Source organism: Apteryx mantelli, chromosome 10 (assembly GCF_036417845.1).
Source record: "Apteryx mantelli isolate bAptMan1 chromosome 10, bAptMan1.hap1, whole genome shotgun sequence".
Lineage (NCBI taxonomy): Eukaryota > Metazoa > Chordata > Aves > Apterygiformes > Apterygidae > Apteryx > Apteryx mantelli.
Window position 1 is genome coordinate 22,637,605 of NC_089987.1, and position 25,408 is coordinate 22,663,012.

Consider the following 25,408-nt stretch of genomic DNA (forward strand, 5'->3'; position numbering starts at 1 on the left):
TTGTCAAGTGGGCACAGGACACCGGTGGCACCATGAGAAGGCATGTGCGTGCTCAGTGGTAGGAGAACAGGCAAGACTGCCTCTTTCAGGAGCCTGCTGGGTGGTCTTGTATATGTTTGCATTTCTGTTAAGCCTGATGTGTTTTAAATTACTGTAATACAGGGCAGCAGAGCAGCCAGAACTGCGAGATGATCTACCCAAATCTAAAACCTGTATTTGTGAAATAATGCAAAAAAAAATTAGTGATTTTATATTGTATCCCTGGAATGCAGCAGTAAATGCTCATCTCCTGCATATATAAATCAGCTTCCCTAGTAAAAATAGGTTTACTTTCATATATAGCATGAAGCTGTTGACTAGGAACCTAGACCCACACTGGAAGAAACCTGGAAACTTCTGCCCATCCTAGCAGAAACAGCTGGCCTTGTGCCCTCCTGCCTCGGCTGCAAGGGAGAGCCTGCAGGTGAGTGAATAATCCCAGCCTGCCTTGCCTCCCAGCTGCAGCCTCGACTAGGCTGGAGCCAAAAACTGCCGCAGGAGCTTAAGATGGTGGTTTTCAATCATTTAGTCCTGCCAGCTCCCTCGTTGTAATTACTACGTATGAATGACCACAAGGGTTTGAGAAGCAGTTTGCGTTTGGCGTGGTGATGGATAAATGGCAGTTTTAAGTAATAACATGGCAAACTTACTACTATAGCTAGTATTTCTCTTAGAATCTGTTTATATATATAATGAGATTTCTTGGAAGGTGCTGATGCCTGGCCAGCGTATACAGTTGGTAAATTCCCATTCAAAGCAAAGAGTGAACCAGAGTAGGGTGGATTTTTTTGTGTGGTTTGGTTTTGTTTGTTTAGAAAACTTTTAGCTCTTAAGCTGCTGATGCTTGTGCGTTTTATTTACTACACTGTAGTTGGCCTGTTCTGCTTGTGCTCCTAGTGTAGCGGAGTCAAACCGGAATCAAAGGCTGCCTGTCTGAGGAGAAGTGTCACAAAAAGACTTGGAAGAGTTGCACTGCTTTGAATAATCATGGCCGCGTTTTATGGAGACTCTCCTGCTCAGGCTGCTACGGCAGTAATGGATGAATCTGAAATGGTTGCTGCAGATGCCAGGTTGAGTGGTTCAGTTGTATGCAAATGTTCATGCTTTGTTGCATCCCTCAGATAGTAGCAATATCCTCTCAGAGCAGAGCAGCATAAATTAAGGAATTGGATTTATAATAGAAGATATTCCTCTTCGCCCGAAAAACTTGCAGAAGCTGTGAGAGAAGATCTGTTCCAGAAAAATTCTGGTTTTAGAAGAGTTGGACGTTCTATAGGGATATATGGGTTAGTTCTCTTTCTAACCAGGTCGGGAAGATGTTGGAAGCTAAATGGAGCTTTGGTCAGCTTTGTCCTGCCTTTTCCCTGTTTTCGTACAAAGCACAGGCTCACTACATTTATTTGCAGTTGCTGGTCATGGTCCAAAGTTGCCTTCAGGCTCTATTAAACTTGCAGGACGGTGGGCATGGGTTACAGTACTGGGTCAGAACTGCTTTGTCTGAGATTTCAACTGCTGTTGAATGCTTTGAATTTTTTTTATTCCCTTAATGGAAGAATTAGCCTTGAGAATCCTAGATTGGTCAGTGCTCCTGCATGGCCTTTTAGCTTTGCTAATTATCATTGCCCAAAGTGAAGGCTTGTCCCAGCATGGAGTGGCTATAATTTTTCTCTCCCCAAGTACGTTCTTGATGTGATGCTGTTGCTTGCTGTTGCCATGGTGCTGAGAGAGCTGTGTCAGATTAAAGATGATTTGGTCATTTTGGTAAGCTGCTCTAAGCAGTGTGACTAAGTAGTGATAATCTAATTAAGTCACATCAAAACAAGCCAAGAGCATTGGAGGGGGTAATAGCACTCTGACCATCAGCAGGATGGCGGTATATAAAGGTGGTGGTTGGGGACAGTGCAGGTCAAGGTTGTTGAACTAGGTGGAGATGGGGAAAACACAGTAAGATCATCTTAGTTTGCTTGGCCGACCCTGGCTTGGAGTCTGGTTGTAGCTCACCTATTCTGACTCGGATGAGAACTCTTTCAGGGGGTTTATTAGTTGTTGTTGCTGTGCCACATATGAGTGTACATGCCCTAAGACTGATATTTTTCAAGTCTATGTGTAGATGATCTGTCTGTCACTTAATTTATGTGGTGCTTATCCAGAATCGCAGGTCACTTGTTCATGCGTGTGGTCAGTTACAGGTACGCTCTTTCTCTTTTCACATAGGATGCCCACTCGCAAGGAGAGGTGGTGGCATGCCTGGAAAAAGGCCTGGTAAAAGAGGCAGAGGAGACTGATCCTAGAGTTCAGGTTTCTGATCAGTGTAAGAAAGCAATTCTTCGTGTAGCTGAACTCTCTTCAGATGACTTCCACTTGGACCGGCATCTCTACTTTGCCTGCCGGGACGACAGAGAACGATTTTGTGAAAATGTGAGTATTTTCCTCTTGCCTTCCCTTCTACATGGAATCAGAGTGGAGCCTGAGCATGATCATGTGATACTGAAAACAGGCACCTCTTAGCTGTCCCTTTGCAATAACTCCGGTATTCAGTTCACTAACCCAACAAAAAAGCGTTACAATTTTTACTGGGTTAATGAACTGAATTGCCTTATAAATGGTTTGATGGGCATCAGACCTGGAGTGGAAGGTGTGGAGCCTCTCAAATGGGGAGAGGGAGGCCAAGGGGAGTGACTCCTTCCTTCTGCAGTGGTAAGCTGTTGCACAAGATTAGTCTCTTCTGACTTTACTTGCAGCACTCCTTACCACTGGAGCGATGAGCTGGAAAGCTGCACTGTTCAGTCTGTATTAGCTTGTATCAGCTGAGAGGTTTCTCACTAAAAGGCTGATGAACCAGATCAGAGTGAAAAAAGAAAAATTGTCAGCAAGGCTTTTTTTTAAATTTTTTTGGTAGTACAGAAGCCATCACAATCAGTTCAAATGCTAGCTTTAATATATTTCTACCTTAAAAAGAAATCTTTTTAGCATAGTTTAGCCTGCTTGTTAAGCATAATGTGTCTTATCCTTAATGGCTCATGTTACTGTTCTGTTTCACAGACTCAGGCTGGGGAAGGCCGAGTTTACAAGTGCCTCTTTAATCACAAGTTTGAAGAATCAATGAGTGAAAAGGTAGGTATCTGTCTCAGTGGGACAAATCCTTAATGCAGAAATCATCAGATCATTCATCAACCCAGACTGCGTTATTCTTTTCCAGCGTTGAGGAAAATCCATCATCTACATGGCCAGATAACAGACTGCTTTAACAGATGCCTTTACTTTGATAGGTTTGTGTTTCCAGCTACATGCTGATGGCTTGAATTAATTGTGTTCAAGTTACAGCCTTTAAAGTTTAAGGATGTAAATAAATCAAAGCTGCTCTTGGGTGGGTAATTTGGGAAGGTAGACTTGGAGCTCAAGTGGCAGTGTGGTGATTAAGTGTTTAAAGTAGAAGTAGCATCATGCTGAGGTAAGCCTGAATAAATCGTATCATAATGTACAGGTTAGAAACAAATTGTCTAAATATCTCAGTGTAGGAAGCTGTATGGGTATTTCACTTCTTTGTTTTCCAGGCTATAATTATCTGACTGTTAAGCAGCAAATTGTGTGGGGAAGATGTATAATTCAAAGTTACTGGAGTTTTCCTTACATTTTTCTGCCTGAAGATAAGATTTTTAACAAAAAAGTTGATCTGTAAAGTCAATCCCAAGAAGAGTTTACTTAAAACACCCACACCATTACAGCTATTAGGAAGACAGCAATGTCTTCAGTGATTTCAGAAGCAGCATCATAGTGATAGGAACTAAATAGAATTATAGTCTTAAAGGATACAAAGATGTGTATCTGTAAAGCCCTTCTCAACGAAGCTCCACCGAAGGAACCCGATTCAGAGGCCTGCAGGGATCGGACTCATTTTCTTTTCTTTAAATGCATTAGCTATCTGAAAGCTTAGTTCCAATTAACAAATTCAAAACTGAGGGAGGAGTCCTTGAGGGCTTGAAACAAAGCTTCATTTTATACAAGGATGTTCCTGAGACAGTGCTATTTTTCGCTTAGTTTGTTTTTGGTTGTACAGAAATTGTGTTTTGCAGTGGGGTCTTTTCCATGATGAGCTGTGTGGCTTAAGATATGAATATGAATGGCTGGGAGTTTAGACAAAGCTGTAGCAAATTACTTGATAGGAAGAGAGAAGCGGGTGCTCCGAGGTGGAAGAGCAGTTTGCAGAGCAGGAGGAACGCACAGTCTAATTCTCACCCTCCTGGCTGCCAAGGCTGGACCATATGTAAAGTCACTAGTTTTGCACAAGTTGTTAGTAAAAAGTTTCTTCTTGCTGATGTTGCCAGGTGCTGCGCGCACATAGGAGACAGTAGCTGACTAGTGGGCCGCTTGCTTTGTGCTCACCAAGCTTCTTAGAAGCCCCTTTTTTGGATGAAGTTAAGGGGTGGTTCTTGCAGCTCCTGGGTTGTGGGTCAAGTTTGGTCACAGTGCATCCTCCTGAGTCTCACCAGGTTTGGAAAAATGGCTAGAAATTTCTGTGGGTAGGCTGCATATCTGTGCTGTCATCTGTTTGGCGCATTACAGTACAAATCCGAAGAACGTACTCTTTTGTAAATGTGACTGGGAAAAGTTGCTTCTTGAGGGCATGAGGTGAGCATGTACCAGAGCTGGGATAAATGTCAGCTACTGATCTTAGTTACTGAGAATGAGTCATGCTTTCAGCTGTAGCTCTTCACAAAAAAATGGATGAACGTGCAGTTCTAAGAAGTGATCTGCAGAAGACTGTTGCCTTTAAAACCCTTGATCTATTGACCTCAGATGTGGGTTGTTAACTGTGCAGCTTCTATGAGCAATCAAATTTAACTGCGATCCAACTTAAGCATATGAATTTTAGGGCACCAGTCTTCTTTTGAAATGCAAAGAACTTGAAAAACTTAGTAGCCGAGCAAGCACTCTGCCACGAGCGTGTTCAGCCTCGTTCAGCTGTCCTAACATGTCTCCTGCAGTGTCGTGATGCGCTGACAACCCGCCAGAAGCTGATTGCCCAAGACTACAAAGTCAGTTACTCGCTGGCAAAGTCCTGTAAAAGCGACCTGAAGAAGTATCGCTGTAATGTGGAGAATCTTCCCCGGTCTCGGGAAGCCAGGCTTTCCTACCTGTTGATGTGTTTAGAGTCTGCTGTGCACAGAGGTAAGAGGAGCTGGCCTGAGTGATGGCTCCTTGCTGGGGTCTTGATTTTAAAAGTTTGTGTGAAACTTTGAACTAGCAGCTTCAACGTGCATTTATAGCCTCCTCCTCCAAGGAAGCTTCTTTGAAATTTTGGGTCGAAGAAAGGCAAGTTTCCTCATCCTGATGCTTTCATCACTGTTAATTTGAAGATTATCTAAAAATAGCTGAGGAAATTTCTGACAATAGCTCTTATTGTGTAGGCCAGAAGCTTAAAATGCAAAATAGCAAATCCCACTTGGACTGATAATGTGTAATTGCAAATCCTTCTATTCACTATGAATTCAGACAGGTTTTTTCCCCCTCCTTTGTGGAGTAAACATTAAATATGCTAGTAATTTAAAACACAGAATAGGCAACTTATTCATCATCACTCAGTGAAAGCCAGGGGTATTCAAACCTATGCTGCTTATGCTCCTTCAGTAGCTTGAGTAAATGCTTTAATTTCTGTAGCTCTTACCTAGTTTTTGCTATGTATAAGGAAAGTAAGCGCGACAGTGTTCTTGCTGTACACTTAAGTTACTGTAAGCTGGAGACATCCTACTACCCATGGCCGTCCCAAAGGCATTAGGGGGCCCTATACAGTAGCACCATGTTAAATGTTCTCTATGAAATTGCTGTAATGTGTAAAATGACACAGATGCAGAGGATATAATATGTATTGGAGAATTGTTTGTTGCGAATGAAGCGTTTAGGATCCTGTGGCAGAGCTGCATGCTGCAGTGCTGCAGGTGCAGTAGGGGAAGACTGCCGTAGCACCCTGAGCAGTCTGTGCATTTGTGAGTTTGATTAACTCATTGCTTCTGATTGATGTGTAAATGCGGTGTGCTGTCTGTGGAAAAAGGCTTTTCCTTCCCCTGCAGAAGAGCAGGTGCGTTCCCAAATTACATGCAGGAAACTGCTGTTCGGTTATTAACTTCCACCATTGCAGTGGAACAGGTTCGGCAGTGCGTGGCTCACACGTGAAGCAGAGCCCAGGAGGAGCACTATTATTCCATACACCTCCACTTTTTTGTATTATATTATCTGGGAGCCCCTGTGGTGGTGTAGGACCTCCACTGTATGGGGATTTTACTCCTATGAATAGATGGGGGGGCGCACACAGCAAAAAAGCTATCCCATTCCTTTTGACTCAAGCCTGTTTTCATGAGATGCTTGTAAAGCTTCTCGGTAGCAAATTTCAGTATTTATTAAAGCTAAATTTCTGTACAACTGCAGTTGGTTTGTTACACACCCAGTGTGTTGTTTTGGTTATGTCTTCGATTTTAGTTTTTGTGCTGTTGCTCCAGAAAACTTCTTCCTCTGTGTGAGTGTGTTTAACCTGCTGTCCAGACTAATTCCCCTGCCCCGTTACTTAGAAAGCTTTTAAATTACTGGAGGTGCTTCCGTTTCTACAGTGAAAAAAATGACCACCTGAATGTACGGGGAACAGATAACCTGTACTGCAAAACTACGGATCCAGTGAGGGTTTTCAGTTATTCTTCAGAAGCAGCTCCTGCCTGTAACGTAAAGTCCAAACTAAGATACTCCTAATCTTTCAAGAGGTCACTCTGAAAGCCATGCACTGAATCCAGAGAATGATTCATTTATAGGTTGTGTTAAATGACAGGAGCCGCAGTAGCAATTGGCTTAATCTCCAGCAAGTCTGCTCAGGTATGTTTGCTAGTCTAGTATTGTCCAGAATGTGGACATGGTCCCTAATCTTTTGATATTATGGCAGCACTAAGGCTCCTGGTCAAGAAGGGCTCTGCTAAGCATTGCTACTAACTCGCGTCGTCTTCTCTTGGCTTAGGTCGACAAGTGAGCAGCGAGTGCCAGGGTGAAATGTTGGATTACCGGCGCATGCTAATGGAAGACTTCTCATTGAGCCCAGAAATCATCCTGAGCTGCCGAGGGGAGATTGAACACCACTGCTCGGGCCTGCATCGGAAAGGCCGCACGCTGCACTGCCTGATGAAAGTAGTACGAGGAGAGAAGGGAAACGTCGGGCTGAATTGTCAGCAGGCAGTAAGATGCTTTTCTATCACTTCAGTTCTAGGTGGTTGAGTTGGTAGAAGGAGTGATTTGTCTGTTAACGTTTTGCCTTGCAATGAAGATTGTGCTGAAGGCAACCTGGCTCTGTCAGGTACTAGAGGATGCTGGAGGCAGGTGTGTAATTACCATGGTATGAGGTGTGACTTGGTATCTAGCAGCACATTAATATTGCTCTTTAAGAAAATGTTTTCGTCTGGATTTCATGTTCGATCTCCAGTAGTTCTTTTCCAGCAGCTCTCAAGTCATCTCATTCTCTCCTGGATGTAAGATGTAGGGAAACTTTTGTTTATGTAAATTCTAAAGTATTCTCTCCACACATGCCCTGTACTTGAAAATGCACAAAATCTTCACAGAGTAGCTTTCAACTCCATTTTGTTTTTTCTATTTCACTCGGCTTGAAGATGGAAATGGAACTTCAGTGACTGGTATGATGAACTGCTGTTCATCATTTCAGTTGCACCTACTGAAAGAAATGGTCGTTCTCTAAAATACTTTTTTTTTTTTTTTTTTAATAGGGCAGTTCTTTTGGCCTTTTTAAACTTCATTTTGTGTTTGGTCTTTTTAAATTGAAAGCAATTACTTCATATTTCTCCCAAATCATTAACGCTACTTCATGTGACATTGCATTTGTACCTAATACCTATTTTTAATGACCCTTCAGCCTGTGTATGCGAGATGAGCCTGGAAAAGGGACATCAATGCAGAAGTGGCCGAGGAGTGGTGTACAAAATCTCCTCAAATTGCTACGTCAGCAGTAACAGATGTGTGCTCTTGACCTCCTGCCGTATATGGAACCACTGTAGCCCACTTTCAGTTTAAATGTAGCTTAAAGCCCGAGGCCAGAATGTTCCCAACGTGTATGTATTGGCAAAGATAAATGAATGAAGAGCTGATGAAATTTTATTTTCAGGCGTTGGATGATTTTGTGCTGAAGCTTATTCTGTGTAAACACCAGGTGTGTCAGTGCAGCAGCTGTGTATTTTGAGTCATATCTGCAGTGCACTACAGTGAGTTATGCTTTGCAACACTTGTGTGGAAAAGCTGGATACTTGTTTCTGTTTCTTTCAACTATGAAGTTGAACTTGCTGCCTCAGAGTTTGGTTATCCAAATATTACTGGAAGGTTCTGCTTGGGAGTAAATCCCAGATCATGAAGCACATGTTCAGAGTAAGTCCCAAGTTGAGGCAGGGAGCCTCCCAAAGTGATGGGAGATTTCAGACTTTCGGGGAAAGAGAAGAACCTCTGTAGAAATCTATAGGGTTTTCCCCATATCTCTTATTAAAATACCGCTTTATTTTCGGACAGGAAGTTGATGCAGTAGCAGGGCTTGCCAGTGACTGTCCTTTAAACTGAATGACCTGTGTTCTGTTCTCTGTACAAAAGACAGCAGGAGCAAATTAAATGTTAATTTTATAAAATATGATTAGCTTGCCCATATCTTTGTGGGCAGAAGGAAATAGATGATTGCAAGAATAAGATAAGTGTCCTAATATTCTGGGTTCCTGAGGAGTGACATAATGCTCTTACATAGCTGCCTTCAACTTCGGAAGTACCTAAATCATTTATTGTTGATGTTTTGCGTGGGGATGGTGATGGTTAGACTGGCGATGGTCATCTCAGCTGTCAGGTTTTGTTCCGTTATGTTTTTTTGTACTAAAATGAGCTTCCTGCTTTTACCTTCTATGGTAGGTAAATTAGTTTCTAAGGAAGAGAATATTGTCTGGATCCCTTCCAGCTTCTGAACTTCTCATGAGAGACTTGAACTCCCCTGTCATGTGAGACTGGTCCATGTGACAGGCCATGAAGGTGGCACATTAGAAGTCCAGCCCTTTCTAGTAGCTACAACTACTTGAGTTCCTTTCTGATACCTCAAGAGTCCCTTTGCTGACAGACGATTCTGCTGAGCTGCTGACGCTCTTTTGAAGCTGCTTTCTCAGATTCTTAGTTTGCACGTATCAGCTGATGGTAGCACTGCTGCTCTGTGGCATCTCTGCCTTTTCACCTGCGGAAATGGAGGAAGATTGAGCAAAGCAGGCAGCAGAACATCATTTTGGGGGTCGTTGCAGTGGAGCTGTCTTCCAGTGCTTTGGACCCATCTCCGAATGTTGTCTTTCATCTGCCAAGTCCAAATCTTCTGTCCCAGCAGAACAGCTGGATAGTTCCTCTCTGCTTTTAGTTGCTTCATAGGTAACACTAATACAACACTTATTTCTTGCCTAGCTCAAAGCAGTAGGGCTGCTCCTGAATTTTTTCCGTGTAGAAGCTGTATGACCAGACCCATTTGCCTAGACAGCTTGCTCGAGGAATTCAGAACTGGAAGTGTCTAATCTGTATCTCTTTTTACTTGGACTCTCCCATCTGTCAAGGCTGGCTCTGATTCTGCTTGCCTTGTGAAAGGAAAATGTTTGTCCATCTGCGCAAAAACAAAACAAAACAAAAAAACCCAGTGCTTTTATTTTTCTGCAGGGACATCTGCCTGTGCACTTTCCTGCATGAACAGTTTGAATGATTCTTTGTACTTAAAACTGTCAACCAAACGCACCTAAGGCCTTCTCAAACCCTGGTTTCTCCCTCTGAGGGGTTTTGTTTCTTGTGACTTACCCCGACCAGACTGATCTCGCATATGAGAGTCTGTGCTCACGATTAACCATATTGCCGTGAAAGAGGCATGCCTAGCCCCAAACTTCTAAAAATTGTGTGTTTTTTCCCATCTTTGCTTTGCACGGTGAGCTTGCCAAAATGCCAAGCGCTCTACGTGGCAGGAATGATTGCTTTGTGCAACATGAATAAGACACCGTAAGTTCAAAAAAAACTTCCTGGTCTTTGGTTAGCCGTCTTTGCCTAACTGTAGGCCTGAATATTTTGCTCACCCAAGGGTGAAATGGCAGCGTCTCACAGGTACCCTCCTGCAATTTGCCCTTGTAAAGGGGTATTTGCAGTTGGGCTCTGCCATCGCAGTGTCCTGTCAATTCTGAAGTGAAGGCAGGGGCTGAATTTGAAGGTAGAGCTCCTGTTACTCTTGAAAAGTTCCTTGCTCTCAACAGGGAGACAGATAGTATTGGTGTGAAGGAGTTCCTGCGCATACGGAGGGCGGGTTCGGGATGCTGTAGCACTCGGGCCATAGGCTATAGATCATCGGAAAGCGAATATACGTGTCCCTTAATCGTGAGCACCAGCCCGTAAAGGGTCTACAGCTGCAAGAAGTAAAGTTATACACGATGGTGTGGAACACCTGTGGTGTGGCTCCATGGAAGTAATATTTTGTACTGGAGTCACTGCTGGCAAACCCCTTTTCTAATACATTTTCTGTTGCTCTGGCCTCTTTGTTTTTTTCTGTTTATCCCTTGAGCATGAAAAACTATAATTACTGCTAAAAGGGCTGTTATCTCTGCTTTCGGCTTCTAATACAGCTAATAAATTGATAGTTAATTGTTAATTTAGCTCCAATTCAGGATGAAAGTTCAGCGGATTATAAGGCTTATCTAACTGCTTTTCAGTAGCAAGAGGTAGTTGTGGAAGGGGGGAAAACTCTCCAAAACTCTCCCTTTTATCACCAGTGCCAAACTACTCACCTCCCACTTATTCCTGGGTCAGGGGAGCTGGCTGCCTGCTTTACATTTTGCACTTGGTTGAGAATTTGATTTGGGAACCCTACAGTAGTTCCCAAAATGGCATTGCAAGGAGAAAGAGGACTGGAAGCTCTCTGGTACTTCTGAAATGCCACCTCGAGGCCTGACCACTTCGTCTTGGAAAAGGGGCTTCGGAGAGCTGCTGAGTCTTCCTGCTCATCTGGTCCACGTGCTTCTGACCCCATCGGGCAACTGGGCGTTTTCATGAGCAAAGGAGATTCTCTGGGGTATGAAAGCTGTGATCATCATGATTGCAATTTTTGCAGAAAATAGTGTTTGAAGGAGACATGGATTTTGAAGTGCCACATTTGTAGGACTGAAAAAAAGTGGTTTTAAGTGCTTGGAAATTGCTGCTGAGTAAAATGCTTTTTTCCAGCATTATTAATGCTTCTCTTTTATGCATCTTTCATATCTTGCCATTGGGGGGGGTTCTTGGATTAAAAATAACACAGGACTCAATCAGATGAAGAACCTAACCTTATTCAAGCTTTAAATGACTCTATTTGAGCTCAAGTATCCCTTTTAACTGCTGGGAAGTGTCTGACTGAACTGACTCAATTGCTATAAATCCTGCAAACTGAATAAATGAAAATAATTCTAGGTTTGTCTACTTAAGCAATGCTCTCCTGCTAGCTAAACTAGTACAGACCCGTGCAGGAGAACAAGACTTCCCTCTTGTTGCTCTTCCCTTTGCAGTGCTGCAGCGAGAGGGAGCAAACTCCATACAGGTGACCCGTGGGAGTGTCCCCATCAATTAGTATCCCAAGACAGGCCCAATCTTCCCTTAAACGTGGATGATATAAAATTGTGGTCTTCACTACATTGGGTATTGTGGGTGTATTGACTTGTGCAGTAGGATAAATTATTTTAAATATTGAAAGAGCTAAAAAGAGGGGTATGCACCTAAATTTGCAAGTACAGTTTGGGAGACTCTAATAGAGACAAAATACCTAGACTGCGGGTGTAACCGTTTACTTCAACTCTGCCCAGTACCCTGTTCACTTTGGCATCTCGCACTTGATAGTGACCAGAATACTGCTTTAACTGAGACGTGAGGAAGAATCTTGCCTACATATGATATGCTCTGATATGCTCTGGCTAAGCAGCTTATTTAATCTGCGCTCATAAGAAAATGTCAAATTTGGAGGTTTTATTCTTCCATCCCTCCTTGCGGGAGTAATTCAGTAATCGTAATACTTGATCCCTTTTTATATGTAAACGTGTGACTTGATCCCAGCATTTTACGTGCGGTGTGTGCGCAGGTGCAGGCTGCGTGTGTATGCACACCGACAGAATTACCATCATCTTCTTCATTAAAAGCTGCAGAAGAGTCGGTGTAAGGTTGTATCACTTCTCGCTTCTCCAGCCTGTTAAGGTCTATTTCTCTGTTATGAACTGGATTTAGATCCTATGCTGTCTTCTATTTGACCCTGTCAGATTCATATAAAACTTGGTCCTATTTTTTTTTAGTGTTGTCTCCAAAAAAAAATCCCAAGAATTTTTGCATCAACACTTACTAAATCTGGCTTAAATCTGCCAGGCAATGTTCTTTGGAGTTGCCTGCATCCCTTGGAAGCTGAGATTAGGCATAATTAACTTCAGGCCAAGAAGTTGCAGGAAAACTTGTGCTCCTCCCAGGCAGTATGTGGTCTGTCTTCTGGATTACAAGCTTCCTACTAGATAAAAATAGTAATGCTGGCTTTTACTTTCTGCGGTGCTCTGATGCTTTCTTTGTCTATGTTCTGTGATGCTAGGGCTTTGCCCCTGAAAATGTGCTGGATGATGTTTAGGTGCAGACTTTGAAAGATGGAAGATACAATTGTAACTGTGCTTTTGATTTAATTGGACTGAGGGCCAGTGACGAAAATCATTTAAGCAACTATCAGGATGTTAACAGCGTGGACCGTTTGATGTCGGCACAAAGTTACCTTCTAAGCAAGCTCTCATTTTTTTGCTCTAAATTTGTTGGCTAAAAGTGTTTGCCTGTAGGATGATGATATCAGTCTGCCTGACATCTGTTTGCCCAGTCTTCGAGAATTCAGGGCTTGGTGGGGAGCCAAAGTGGGGCAGGGATATCCCTGACTGGGTGGCGGCCGAGAAGACTACCCTTCCCCCCAACATGGTCAATGAAATGTAATTTTGAGCTTCATCCAAATCCCATTCCCCTGTGCCCAGCATGTGTCTCCCAAACTCATGGTCAGATGCCATGGGCTGTGGGAAGACCACCTGTATTAAGCCTCATTTTGACCTTGGTGCTGTGGACACTAAATGAGGTTTCTCTATTATGCGGAGTCAGTTTTTTCTGAAGCTTTCATCAGAATAACTGTTTAGCAATGAGAAGATTTGCTTAAACTGTTCATACTGAGCTTACCTATGAGAGTTTAAAGTATTTAGCAAGAAGTCACAAAGGTAGCGCATGGATATTGTAGCTTCAAATGGGCATCCGTAATCTCCGAATCTGTGAAAAGTTTATTCTCACTTTTGATTTTACACCGTGGCTTCTCTTAACAGGTAGATACAGAGATGGAAAACTGCTGCCCTTCTTAAAAGAACATATATTTTCTGTAGTATAGACCAAATTGTGGTTACCCTGGTTTCCAAAAGCTTGAGCAGGCATCCCTGAGGAAATCCTGCCTTATGGATCTGCAGAATGGGACTTTGTATCTTGTATAGTCAATGAGTTCCCCTCCAGACAGTTCAGAAATGTTTTAAAGCTTTGCTTATATTCAAGCAACTGATCTTTAAATGTTGATTTGGGTTTTGGTTCAGAATGGTAGATAAGTTTCATGGAAATGTGGCAAATTTGCTTTTTTGGTGTTATCAGCCTAATGGAATGAGGTTGTCACCAAGGTATAAGATGGACCGAAACCACAATATTCAAATTTTATCAAATCTGTTTTGTAGATCGGTGTATAATAACTCCAGGTTTGACCTTCAACACGTGACAAGTCTCATCAAATGTTACTGGGCTGCTTCATAAGTATAATTAGGGTTCAGCAGCACTGGACTCCTGTGTCTGACAATTGAGCTGCCGGTGCAAAGTTTCCTAGTGCACACAATTTGACAGTACTTAAAATAAGCAACTGTAGAATAGACTTCATATCTGCTAGTGTCATTATTACCATGGAATTGCCAAACTGAGAAGCTTTCAAGCATTGATTTGGAGCTTTATAACTCATGTTTTCCTGTCCACAATTCCCTTCCAGCTTCAAACGCTGATTCAAGAAACTGACCCCGGTGCAGATTACCGCATTGACCGAGCTTTGAATGAGGCTTGTGAATCGGTTATACAGACTGCCTGCAAGCACATACGGTCTGGAGATCCAATGTAGGTTGCTGTCTGTTATTGATTTTGTTTCTGTTGGGCATCCGTAAAGGTTATGTGGCTGACCAGTACAGATATTAACCTGTCCAGAAATGAGACTCCAAGCTAGCAATTCATACAGGGCTGGAGGTGGGAACCAGGTTGTCTTCTGTTTTTGCTGTATAAGCAGGCTAGTATATTTGTAGCAAGGCTGGTTTAGCAGCGGGGAAGGATGTAGCTATCTTAGGAGCTTAAGTTAAATTCATAACACTTGATGTGCTGATTTCCCTTACTACATAAGTCTTTAGCAATACTGCAAAGAGAAGTAACAAGCCTTGAAAGGCCAGTTAAGTAAACCTATATTGCAGAGACATGTCTGCTTTATCTCAGGTCTGATATACATTGTCTTCTGAGCTAAATTTTATATAAAATGTTCTTATGATTTTGTCACATGTCAGATTTGAGTTAGTTAAATCAGTGGATTTTAAGAGGGTGTGAATGTGGTATAGTGTTTTTGATGTAATCTCCTTTTTGAAGGAGGAGAAAGATTATCTCCACTGTGTTTGAACCTCTTATCCATGGTTCATTGGAAAGGCCGTTGATTTGACAGCACCAACTGTTATGGGGAAGCTCAACATGATTGGAACGGGCTCTTGCCTGACTTTTTTTTGTCTGTTTGCAGGATTCTGTCTTGCCTGATGGAGCATTTATACACAGAAAAGATGGTAGAGGATTGTGAGCATAGGCTCCTGGAGCTCCAGTATTTTATATCCCGCGATTGGAAGTGAGTACTGTAAAATAAGGTTGAGTCTCATTTTTCTAGATGCCCATATCTAACATGCATATGCATTAGCAATTCCTGGCATACCTGGATAGCTTATTTGTCTTTAAAGGAGACAGAGAACTTTTAAGCAGGCCAGTCCTCCAGGGCATTAATATCTGTCTAGAACAGCAGAAGCAAGAGCTGGTTGGGAAAAGTAAGGGTGATGCCCACTTGAATCGGATACTCATTTAGAAGAAATAATGCAGCCCTACAAAGCCTCTCAAGTTTGAGCTCTGAAGTTCAATGCATATTTAATTAAAACAAGTTTCTGCCTATGCTGAAGGTAAAGGTCGCTTTCTGTGTAGGTGGTGGCTGGTTTTGTCCGCTTTGCGTGCTACAGCATGGGAGTTAAGAAAACCAAGCTACTAAGGATAACAAAGAGCCACTGTCTTAAGAGGTTCTCTGCTTCTTTCTGCCTTGTTTCAAATCCTGTTGGTGTTACTGCCTGTGGAGTGGATGTAATTCCCTTCAGAGCACTGCTTTTCAAACTCTTTTTTGTATCAAAAGATTGCAGTGCTTTGTTTTAAATATCCCCAGAGCCCCTTGTGTCTGTGTGGATTAAGATGAGTGGGAGGAGGATACGAATTTGGCGTATTTGGTAAACATGATCCATGAGGGAAGAATAAATATTTGGCTCTTCTTCTGAAGAAGACTGAGAGGCAAGGAAGTCAGAGTGCATCAAATGGGGTTGCTGCAAGAAAGGGAATAATTGTTCTCGGTGACTCTAAGGAGTAAGGCAAGATGTCATCGCCTTGAATTGCTGCACAGGGTGTTCAGATCAGACATTGAGAAAATCTGACTCATAGCTGTACCTGCGGGCAGCATCGCCAGTGGTTAAGAGCTGACAGATGCTCTGCAAACCATTTTTTAAAATACAGGAGGTTCGTGGACCACAGAATTTAGGGCTTTGTTACTGTTTTTTAATCATCTTGATAACTGCCTACTTCCCCCCACACCGTTTCCCTTCCAAGGAGGAACCTCGTGGGTTCCTCCTGCCTGTGCCATGTTTCTGGCAGGGAATTAGTTACTTGAGCCAAACTTAGGTGACTGGAAGAGGGAAAACTGAGTAGTTGTGTTTTGCTGGGAGTAAAGATTATTTTAATTCATATTGCAGGCTAGGCAAAACTGGCTCACGTTGTTGTTTAACCGCTGTTCCCTAGAGCTGACTAACAAAAACCTTGTTATTAGACCCATAGAAAGAAGCAGAGAATAGAAGTTTTCATGGTTCTTTTTACTTACTACTCTTATAATTAACTGTGTAACTTTGTCCACAGATCCCATCCGATGTTTGCCTTCTAGAGTGTCATAGCAGTCTCAGGCTTGCATTTCAAAAAGTTGGCAATATCCCTTTTAGGTTTAATGTAATTAAACATCATCTTAATTAGAGCAGTTTTCTTGCATGCAAAAGGCGAGGGATGCTGAGTCTTCAGTTAAATCAGCCCAAATCCAGAGGAGAAGATAATTAATTCAGATTTTTATGAAAGTGACATTTCAAAATGGCAGCGGTACCAAGTACACATAAGATATTATACAAGCCAAATGGTACGTACCTGCCTTTCTGCTGCTGTAGCACGTCGGGAGGGTGGTTTTTTTTTTTTTTTTTTTTTTTTTCCCCTCGTGTGTCAGCAGTTGGCTGGCATGCCATAGGAGAAAACAAGAGGTGCTTCAAGAGGTGTGGAAGATTTGATTTGTAATTAAAGATCCTAGTATATTTTTGCAAGATTAGGAAGGTAATTTCAAACTGAGTGACAGGCATTTTGCCACCTGCTGGTTCAGTTGGCTAGATGCGGTTGCTAAATGATGTAGCGGTGTGCAAAATTCAGTGGGTTTATCTGCCTTGAAAGCGTTTTCAAAATATGAAAACCGTGAAAGGTTTGAGTGCGGAAGGTGCCACGGAAGTTGAAGTGTGAGCGATAACTGTTCTGTTTGCAGGTTGGATACAGTCCTTTACCGCAAGTGTCAGGGAGATGCCTCGCGCCTCTGCCATACCCACGGCTGGAATGAGACTAGCGAGCTGATGCCCCCGGGGGCCGTTTTCTCCTGCTTGTACCGGCACGCGTACCGCACAGAGGAGCAAGGAAGGAGGGTAAGCGCCAGAGTTCAGCTCCCTACTGTTTCACCTGTGGTAGCGGAGTTGAATGTATATTTGGAGGCTGGGCACGCTGTGTTAAACCTTCGAGGACTCGCAAAACCTAGTTGGAAGCATTTGCTGTAGATATTTCTTGTGCGTGTGCCCAGCTCCTCCTTGAGTGTGGCTTTGAAGGCTCCTGTTATCGTTCCAATAAGGCAAAATAGCTGGGTCAGGATGGTGACGATTGCCTGCAACAGAAACTGTGCCGGCAGCCGCTTGTGTGCATCTGCTTAGACACAGCGTAAGCCCTCCCTCTTCTCTTTCCAAAGAGTATATTGATTCCTTGCAGCTAGCCACCTTAGCTGCTTTGCTTTTGAGCAACAAAAGCTTTCAGAGTCCAGCTTTTTTTTTTTTTTTTTGGCTGATTCTAGTTATGTTTCGATTTGAGTGCAACTTAAGTTTACACTCTTTCTGTTGGTATAAAATATGCTTTCAGTTCATTGTACTGTACTGTTAAATATGCTTATGCTGTCTTTAAGCAAGACAGTGGGGGTCTGCCTTGCTGCCCTGCAGGCTGGAGATCTACCATAACCACATTTGTTTGGTTCAGAGCTTCTCTTTTCAAGTTTGCTGCCCTCTCGTGTCTCTGTCAAAGCACTGAGCCTCCCTTGAAAGCAGCTGGGTCCTTGGTCTCATTTCTTTTGGCATTGTACGCAGCTCCTAGGAGTTGGTGGGATTACACAGTGGACTGGCTTAAAAATTAATTCCTGCAACTTGATGTAAAAGGTCTTCTGTGGCAGAGGTCAACTATCGATTGAAAGCTGCTCTTTTAGGAATAATTTTTTTTTAAAAAGCAGTCTCTTAGTGTGCTGAGTTGACTTTTTAATTTTGTTTTATTTTAGTGCTGACCAAAGAAATCAATAGCCCCCCTGCAAATAATCTATCAGAGAGAGAGAGAAAAGGCTCCTAAATGTATTTTTCTTGTGGAAAGTAGGCTAAGGGAGTAGCCGTCACTTTGAAATCTAGCATTTGAAAGCAAACTCATCAGATTAGATCTGTCCTCTTATTTCCAGTGCTGTCCACAAAGTACTAGATGACTTCCAGTGCTTTGGATTTTTCAAGTATGTGAAGTTTTTAGCTTCTACCAGTGCCTTTTAGGTCTGGCGAGCACCATACTAGTGTCCCTTGATTTTCTACAATTTGTCTCTTTCCTTAGTCTTGACAAACGCTGGCTCCCCTGTGCTGCAGTGGGTATTGCAGAAAGGAAGTTGTAGCTGCACTATATTGCTCGGTACCCTTTTGGTATCGAGAACAACATCAGCTACGTTGACTTTCTTCTCCAGATGTAGTCTGTAGCTTTGAACGAAGGTGGCAGTGCAGCAGTTAGTTTAGGGACCCACTTTGACACCTTATTTAAGAGTAAAATGAAGGTTTAAGAATATAGTTTCCCTTACTGGAGTGAAAGGAGCCTTCCTCCAAACTACAACAACGGAAGTCCAAACTCTTTTAGAGTTTGGGTTGTTTGTCTGGGCACCAGTTTCATGTAACCGATAGGCTCATGTTGAGCAGTACAGGACTTTTTCTGTACTTATTGGGATTGGCGATAGTGGTCTGTGTTCACCTTCAGTAAGTCGCCAGTGAATATTTTGTGTGTGTTGTATGAATTTAGATATGCCATATGCTCAAAGCTCTCTTTCCCTCCTTGCAGCTATCACGAGAGTGCAGAGCAGAAGTCCAGAGAATCCTCCACCAGCGAGCCATGGATGTGAAACTGGATCCGGCCCTCCAGGACAAGTGTATGGTTGACTTAGGGAAATGGTGCAGTGAAAAAACAGAGACGGGACAGGTACGGTGTACAGTAAAACCATTTTGTTTGCAAAACTTACCGGGAGGAAAGGCAAAAGAGGGATGAAGGAACATCTTGTAGCTAGCTGGGATCTTTATAGTTGAGAATATATTAAAAATGCATGCGTTTTGAAACATGATCTACACTAGGCTGAAAGATTGCGGTGATATGAAGAAGCTTTGAACCTACAGCATGGTTTCAGTGTATTCAATTGTGTAGTGGAATGAGATGGGGAAAGGGGATAGTTAACACGAAGGACTTTGCTTTAATGAAGCAACCCCACCCCCCTGCCCTGACTCTTATTTGTAATATCCTATTGCAAGTTTGACATTTCCCACGTAAACTTTATCCCATTTCCATCTGGCAAATACTGACATGCTTCCTGTGTTTATAAAGAACTGAACTAACATCTGCTGCTCTTTAACAAAGTTTCAGCAAATGCTTTCATGTTAAATTGCTCTGCCCTAGCATAGCTGCAGGGGCAGAGACATCCAACAGCAGATGCAGTAGAGCGTACACCACTGTCTTTTTGAAGTGTCTATCATAGACTGGTAGTTTGGGTCGTTATCCTTAGGTAAAGGTAATGTCAAAGGCAAACCGTAAGCGGTATTCCAGACGTGAAAGCACATTGTGCAACTTTTGAGAGCAAGCTGTAACATCCTAGCCTGACATTCTCGGTCACTACTGTGTATGTATCCACCCCTGTGTGGAACGAAGTAAAACCAGAATAAAATCCCCCAGAACCTAACTAGGGAAACTCAAACTGGCATGTTTGCACTGCTTTTGAAAAATGTGCAACTTGGGGGGGGGTAATATTTTTGCATTTTTTCATTTGAATAGAAAAAATATGGCTTTGTTCAGAGATGGTATTATGTTCAAATAGAAAAATGCAACATTCCCCATATTCAGAACTGTTTGAATGAACAAATGTTTTGAAGCTACAAAAGAAACTGCTTCAAAACAACCATTTAACTGCTTTCACACAGTACACTATTTTGGGAGGCTGCTGCTTTTAGAGAAATGAAGGATCAGGTCGTTGACAGTGCTCAAGTGCTAATATTCACATTGCTAGGGTGCAGATTTGTGGAATATTGCTTGTAATCCTCAGTTTATCATGTATGTAAAGTTGTAAGACTACTGATCCTCTTCTCCAAAGGATCTTGTACGAAGCAAAGACAGGAAAGAAAATAGTACCAAGTAACTGATTTTAGAGCCTGAACCATGAAAGTGATGCTTTCTAAGGAGGAAGATGAAATGTCTTAATATAATTCATCAGCTCTGAAATTCTCATCAGCTAGTTCAAGACTTTAGACCCTGTTTAAGGCTCTTTGCTGTTCAGATCAACCCAGGTAATAGGATTGTCTGTCAAGATGCTTGATGCACTGATTGTTCTGGGAGTGCCAGCAGAGGGGTGGAATTAAATGAGATTTCTCATTTTACGAAGAGGGGGGCAGCTTCACCTGTGCAACGATATTTCAGGCCCAAATTTTGGATTTGGGCTCTCAGATCGCATACTAAAATGATTGTCTTTATAGGAACTAGAATGCCTTCAGGACCATCTTGATGACTTGGTGTCTGATTGCAGAGACATAGTGGGAAACCTTACTGAGCTGGAGTCTGAGGTGAGCAGTTTTCAGCCTAGGATGAAGGGAAGAATAAAGCATGCCCTGTTAAGCATGCCATTTTGAAAATGCTGGAAAAAACTGAGAGATCAGAGTAGATGCAGAAATGCAGCTCTCTGGGAGGAAGCAGAGGCCAGCCTTTCTATGCTGTACAATTTTAGTTTTCATAGGAGGCTCTTGAAGACAAGTGAACAACAATTGGAGACTGTAAGTGGCAGGAAAAATGCAAGCACAAGCCTAAAAGTGGTGATGGTACTGAAGCTAAAACTTTTTGCACAGATAACCCTGTTATTTTCAGTACAAGTCAAAATATGTTGTGGGGACTTAGTTTTTGGTCTTACCTGCAAGTAGTTTAGTACCATATTGCAACTTCCCTCTCCCTATCCCAAATGTTGTGCAAGAAATCACTTAAGTGCACTGTTAGTTTTTTCACTGAGATCAGCAGCCTCACTTGTTTTAGGAATTTGGGTGTTTTGAGTATCTTGCCCCAAATTGTTCCCTGTATATCTTAAAATTTACCTTGTGCCATAGGGGGCACTTTCTTCCAGTGGTTACAAACATTTGGCTCAGAACTATCATTAATCTTTAACTCCTGCCTAGGTCTAATGTGGTTTCTAGTGCTGTAGTATCAGGTTTGGAGGAGACTGGCTGAATTACCCGAGCAATGAGTTTCTATCTGTGGAGACCAGGTTCTTCCCTTCTTGCATTTGCCACGTTGTTGGCAGAAGCAAACCCTGGATATTTCAGAACTGAAGGGTGAAGCTCTCTGGGTTGCATCTTAAAAGCCCTATAGACTGAGTTGAGTTTAACTTGGATCACAGTTATTCAGAGTCGTTTTCCTTGCGTGCTCTCCGTTCACTGTGAGAAAGAAATATTGCATGTTTTCTGCAGGACATTCAAATTGAAGCCTTGCTGATGAGAGCCTGTGAGCCCATCATCCAGACGTTCTGTCACGTGAGTACTCCACGATAATCTGAATGGTATTGGGAAAGAACGCTGTGTGGAAAAGACTAGAGGTTTTTAATATTTAGTTCCTTAGTGTGCTTCCTCCACTTCAAAAGTATAACCAGAGGTAAAAATCATCACAGAAGTCTATATTAAAAAAAAAAAAAAAGTAAATCAAGAATTCTTGGTTCCATGCAGTACTTCCGCTGTTGTGGCGGAGTCCTAGCACAGGAACTAGAATATAAAGGTGCTCTGTAATTTAAAAAGTTGCTCTTCAGAGTGGGTCAGAAATGAAACTTTTTCCTTCCCTCCTGCCCCCAAGCAGTGTGTCTAGCTGCTCCACTTTGTGCTGCTGCTCAGCGTTGCTGATGTAACTTCTTACATTGCTCTAGGATTGAATAGTCAAATAGCAGCGTAGGCACCAAACTCTAATACTTCATGTAAGCATTGACTCTCTGTGCTGTGGTCCCCTGTCTGAATCTAATGTGTACATGTGTCTGAGATGATTCTTTTCTGCACTGTATAAGTATAGGCATGCAAGCACTGGACAGTTAATGGTGTGTGTAAGCTCCCAACAGAGTGGGACTCTCAATTCCACTGCTCTGAATTATTCCCCGGTCACAGAGGACTAAAGGAGTATAAAAATCGTAGCTTGTAGGAGTAGCTTGTTTTTAAGCCTTTCACCCATCCTTCAGGAGGTTGCAGATAACCAGATTGATTCTGGGGACCTGATGGAGTGTCTGATACAGAACAAACACCAGAAGGAAATGAATGAGAAATGTGCAATTGGAGTTACTCATTTTCAGCTGGTAAGTAATGCTTTTTACACTATCAGCTGAAACTTGTTCTGCTCACTGAGGTGGTTGACAGGAATTAGCTACTTATGAACCCTCTCCTTTTTTTCCCCACTTTGTTAAAGGTGGTCTTCTGAATTCAGATTAACTGTACTTGTGTGCCTGGTCATAAACGGTCACTTCTGGAGATCACTTCTTTTCAGGCCCTGCTTCTTACTGGGGTATGGTAGATAGGGTCCCAGCTTCTTCAGCAGTGCGGTGTCTCCTTTGCTTCCCCACGGATAAGTTGTGGCCAAAAGCATTTGCTGATTTTGTGATTCAACAAGTGTTCTTCTGTGCAGCGCTGATTTTCTTATTTTTATTTTTTATTTTTTTTTCATTTTTTCCTACAGATGACCAAAACTCTTCTCGTTTCTCTTCTCTTGCAGGTTCAAATGAAAGATTTTAGGTTCTCTTACAAGTTTAAAATGGCTTGCAAGGAGGATGTGCTGAAACTTTGCCCCAACATCAAGAAAAAGTATGTAGCACCTGAGCAAACAGCAACCTGATTGTAGAAATACATAATAAAGTTATAGCATTATTTCATGATGAGTCAGGAAACCTTACGTTTCCTCTAAAGACTGATTTTGTGCGTTTTCCTGTAGTGACTGTTCTGCAAATGCTTAAGGTAGAGGCGTTGCCTCCCTCTTTATAAAGGTATTTCTTTTTATCTCTTACAAAAGATCATGTCCTCTTAATTATTATTCTTGCTATGAAAATAGCTAGTTATTACAATTAATGGTCTGCATGCCCCAGGATGTTTTATGCCCTTGCTAGATTCATTGTCTTGTCTTCTAAGATGCAAGTCAGCTGGTCTGGGAAAGGAGAATATCCCGCTTGTTTTAGCAGGCTTGGGCATTTCGGTAGAAGGATTTCTCGTTCAACAGCCTACTCCAATAATGTAAGGCTAAAGTGCACACAGGGTCAATCCTGTTTATGGAGAATAAGACTGTATGTGCATTTTATGATATAAACACCCTTCCCATAATGCAAAGGGTTGTTTGCAACGCCACGTGTGTATCCACCCTTGTGATACATTCTTGAGATTAAGCCTTTTCTAAGGTGTTCATGTGACTTAAGGGCATGTGTCTGCTGATCCAGACTACAGTTAGACATCATCAGGTTTAGGGGGTTTCCTTGTGATTCAGTTACTTCACATAGAGCTGTACCCAGGCGAGAAGTAACATTTGACGCACAAAGATTTTATGCTGTGTTTGGATTCCTGGGATCGATTACTTTCTTCTGCAATGTGGTGATCCAACATGCCTGTCTCCTCTCTCCAACTCCCCTCCAAGTCTTAGTTGATATAAATGAGGAGTATATGAATAAGAAGCTGTTTTCTCTTCTGCAGGGTGGATGTAGTGATCTGCCTGAGCACAACTGTGCGCAATGATACTTTGCAGGATGCCAAGGAGCACAGGGTATCTTTGAAGTGCCGCAAGCAGCTGCGTGTCGAGGAGCTGGAGATGGTAAGCATGCATGAGACTTTTGATCTGCCTGCTCTTCCAGTGAGGTCTTTCAATTTTAGCTTCCTGTTTTGTCCACCTCAGGGGAAAAAAGGGAAGCTCATTCATAAGATGCATTTAATCTGTTTTTTCCACTGGGAGAAAATCTTCTAACACCACCAGGCTCAGTTGCCTTTCCACGGTGAAAGTAATGATTGTCTGTTTTAATGCCCTAAATATAGTCTCGTGTTTAGTGTTAGAGAGCAGCATGCTATGCTTGCTGACATCCCCAAGTCCTCTAGGAGAATATAAGCTTCATTTTACGCAGTGAGGAAACAAGCACAGATCAATCATGTTGACTCCAGCTGCTGTAAGGTGTTCAGCTAAATAGGAGCATTTGTTCTGCTGGGTGAGGCTGTCTCTCAGCTTCCTGGTGCCAGTATTTGTGGCAATAAACTCACGAGACCTTTGTCCAGTAGATTTTCTTTAAATGTTAATGCTTGACCTTAAGTAGGCCCACCTCTGAGCAGGCAGCACTCTTGCCTTTGCGTGGAGGAATTTGAATGCTAGCCATCACTGAAAGCAGGAGACTTCATTCACATACTTCAGGTCGTACTATGGATGGACAGCTATCAATATGTCCTTTAGCTTTCATCCAAAAAGATTTTAGCTGTCTTAGACCTTTGAGTTAATGGAAAGTGGTGCCCTTTTAGGAGGCGTAGTGGGAACAACTTGCCAGCTCTAGAATTTTGTTGAAATGGAGAACCCTTTCTGTTGTGTAAAAAGCCAACTGATCCGTTGCGTGGATTTGCAAAGTAGATGTCCCACTAACACCATTTCTTACCCTCAAGACCCTTAAATTCAAAGACACTGATCTGCCTGTTGTGATAGTTACTTGCTTTTTGTGAACAGAGAGTTCTAGTTAATAGAATAACAAGGTAAAATAGTAGGGTTTTTTGTATCCTAATTAAAAGTTTGTGTTGTAATTTGTCCTGCAGACTGAGGATATCAGACTTGAACCAGAACTGTATGAGGCTTGTAAAAGTGACATCAAGAATTACTGCCAAAACGTAGCCTATGGCAATGCTCAGGTAATGGATCTTTATTAACAATTTACAGTTTAATTTGTACTTTCATTTTGGAAAAAATTTTGAACACTTTTGTCTCTGTGAATGCAGCTTTGGATTTTCATTTTAAGATGTCACTAAAGCCTTTTGTCAGTGTCTTGGCGCTTTTAAAGGGTTTTCACTCGTTCACAAGCAATGTAATGAGTGAAGGTAATGCCGTGAGTAAGGCATTCCTTAGTTAACATTGGTTCTAAACTATTAGCTGCTAGTTACTGCAAAGATTGTTAAAGAAATTTTAGCTACAGTGCCTGCAAAATGAGGTTTGGGGTGTGGGGAGTAGGTCCAGGTGACCCTCTTCATCTCAATAAATCCCTCTGTGAGAAGAGGTGAGCTTAAAACAAGTGCTAGAAATCAGCACTGGTAGTGACTTTTTTTTGATAAGATCTAGGCATTGGAGACTTTAACAACTGCCATTAAGGGAGCACAGTAGTGTTTTTGACTAGCATATGATAGAATCATATGAACAATACATCTGTCTTGGTTGT

General features: G+C 42.3%; 1 protein-coding gene across 1 annotated transcript in view; it reads left to right on the top strand.

The window, feature by feature from the left end:
* The window catches only part of GLG1 (golgi glycoprotein 1), an 89,426-nt gene that overhangs the window by 51,936 nt on the left and 12,082 nt on the right, over positions 1-25,408 (top strand). Inside the window, exons 5-18 of the mRNA XM_067302688.1 lie at positions 2,254-2,457; positions 3,082-3,153; positions 5,025-5,208; positions 7,037-7,251; positions 14,114-14,235; positions 14,894-14,995; positions 16,967-17,120; positions 18,814-18,951; positions 20,487-20,573; positions 21,465-21,527; positions 22,214-22,327; positions 22,741-22,829; positions 23,703-23,820; positions 24,795-24,887. Of these exons, the coding sequence (XP_067158789.1) occupies positions 2,254-2,457; positions 3,082-3,153; positions 5,025-5,208; positions 7,037-7,251; positions 14,114-14,235; positions 14,894-14,995; positions 16,967-17,120; positions 18,814-18,951; positions 20,487-20,573; positions 21,465-21,527; positions 22,214-22,327; positions 22,741-22,829; positions 23,703-23,820; positions 24,795-24,887 (1,755 nt within the window). The remainder of the gene's footprint in view (positions 1-2,253; positions 2,458-3,081; positions 3,154-5,024; positions 5,209-7,036; positions 7,252-14,113; positions 14,236-14,893; positions 14,996-16,966; positions 17,121-18,813; positions 18,952-20,486; positions 20,574-21,464; positions 21,528-22,213; positions 22,328-22,740; positions 22,830-23,702; positions 23,821-24,794; positions 24,888-25,408) is intronic.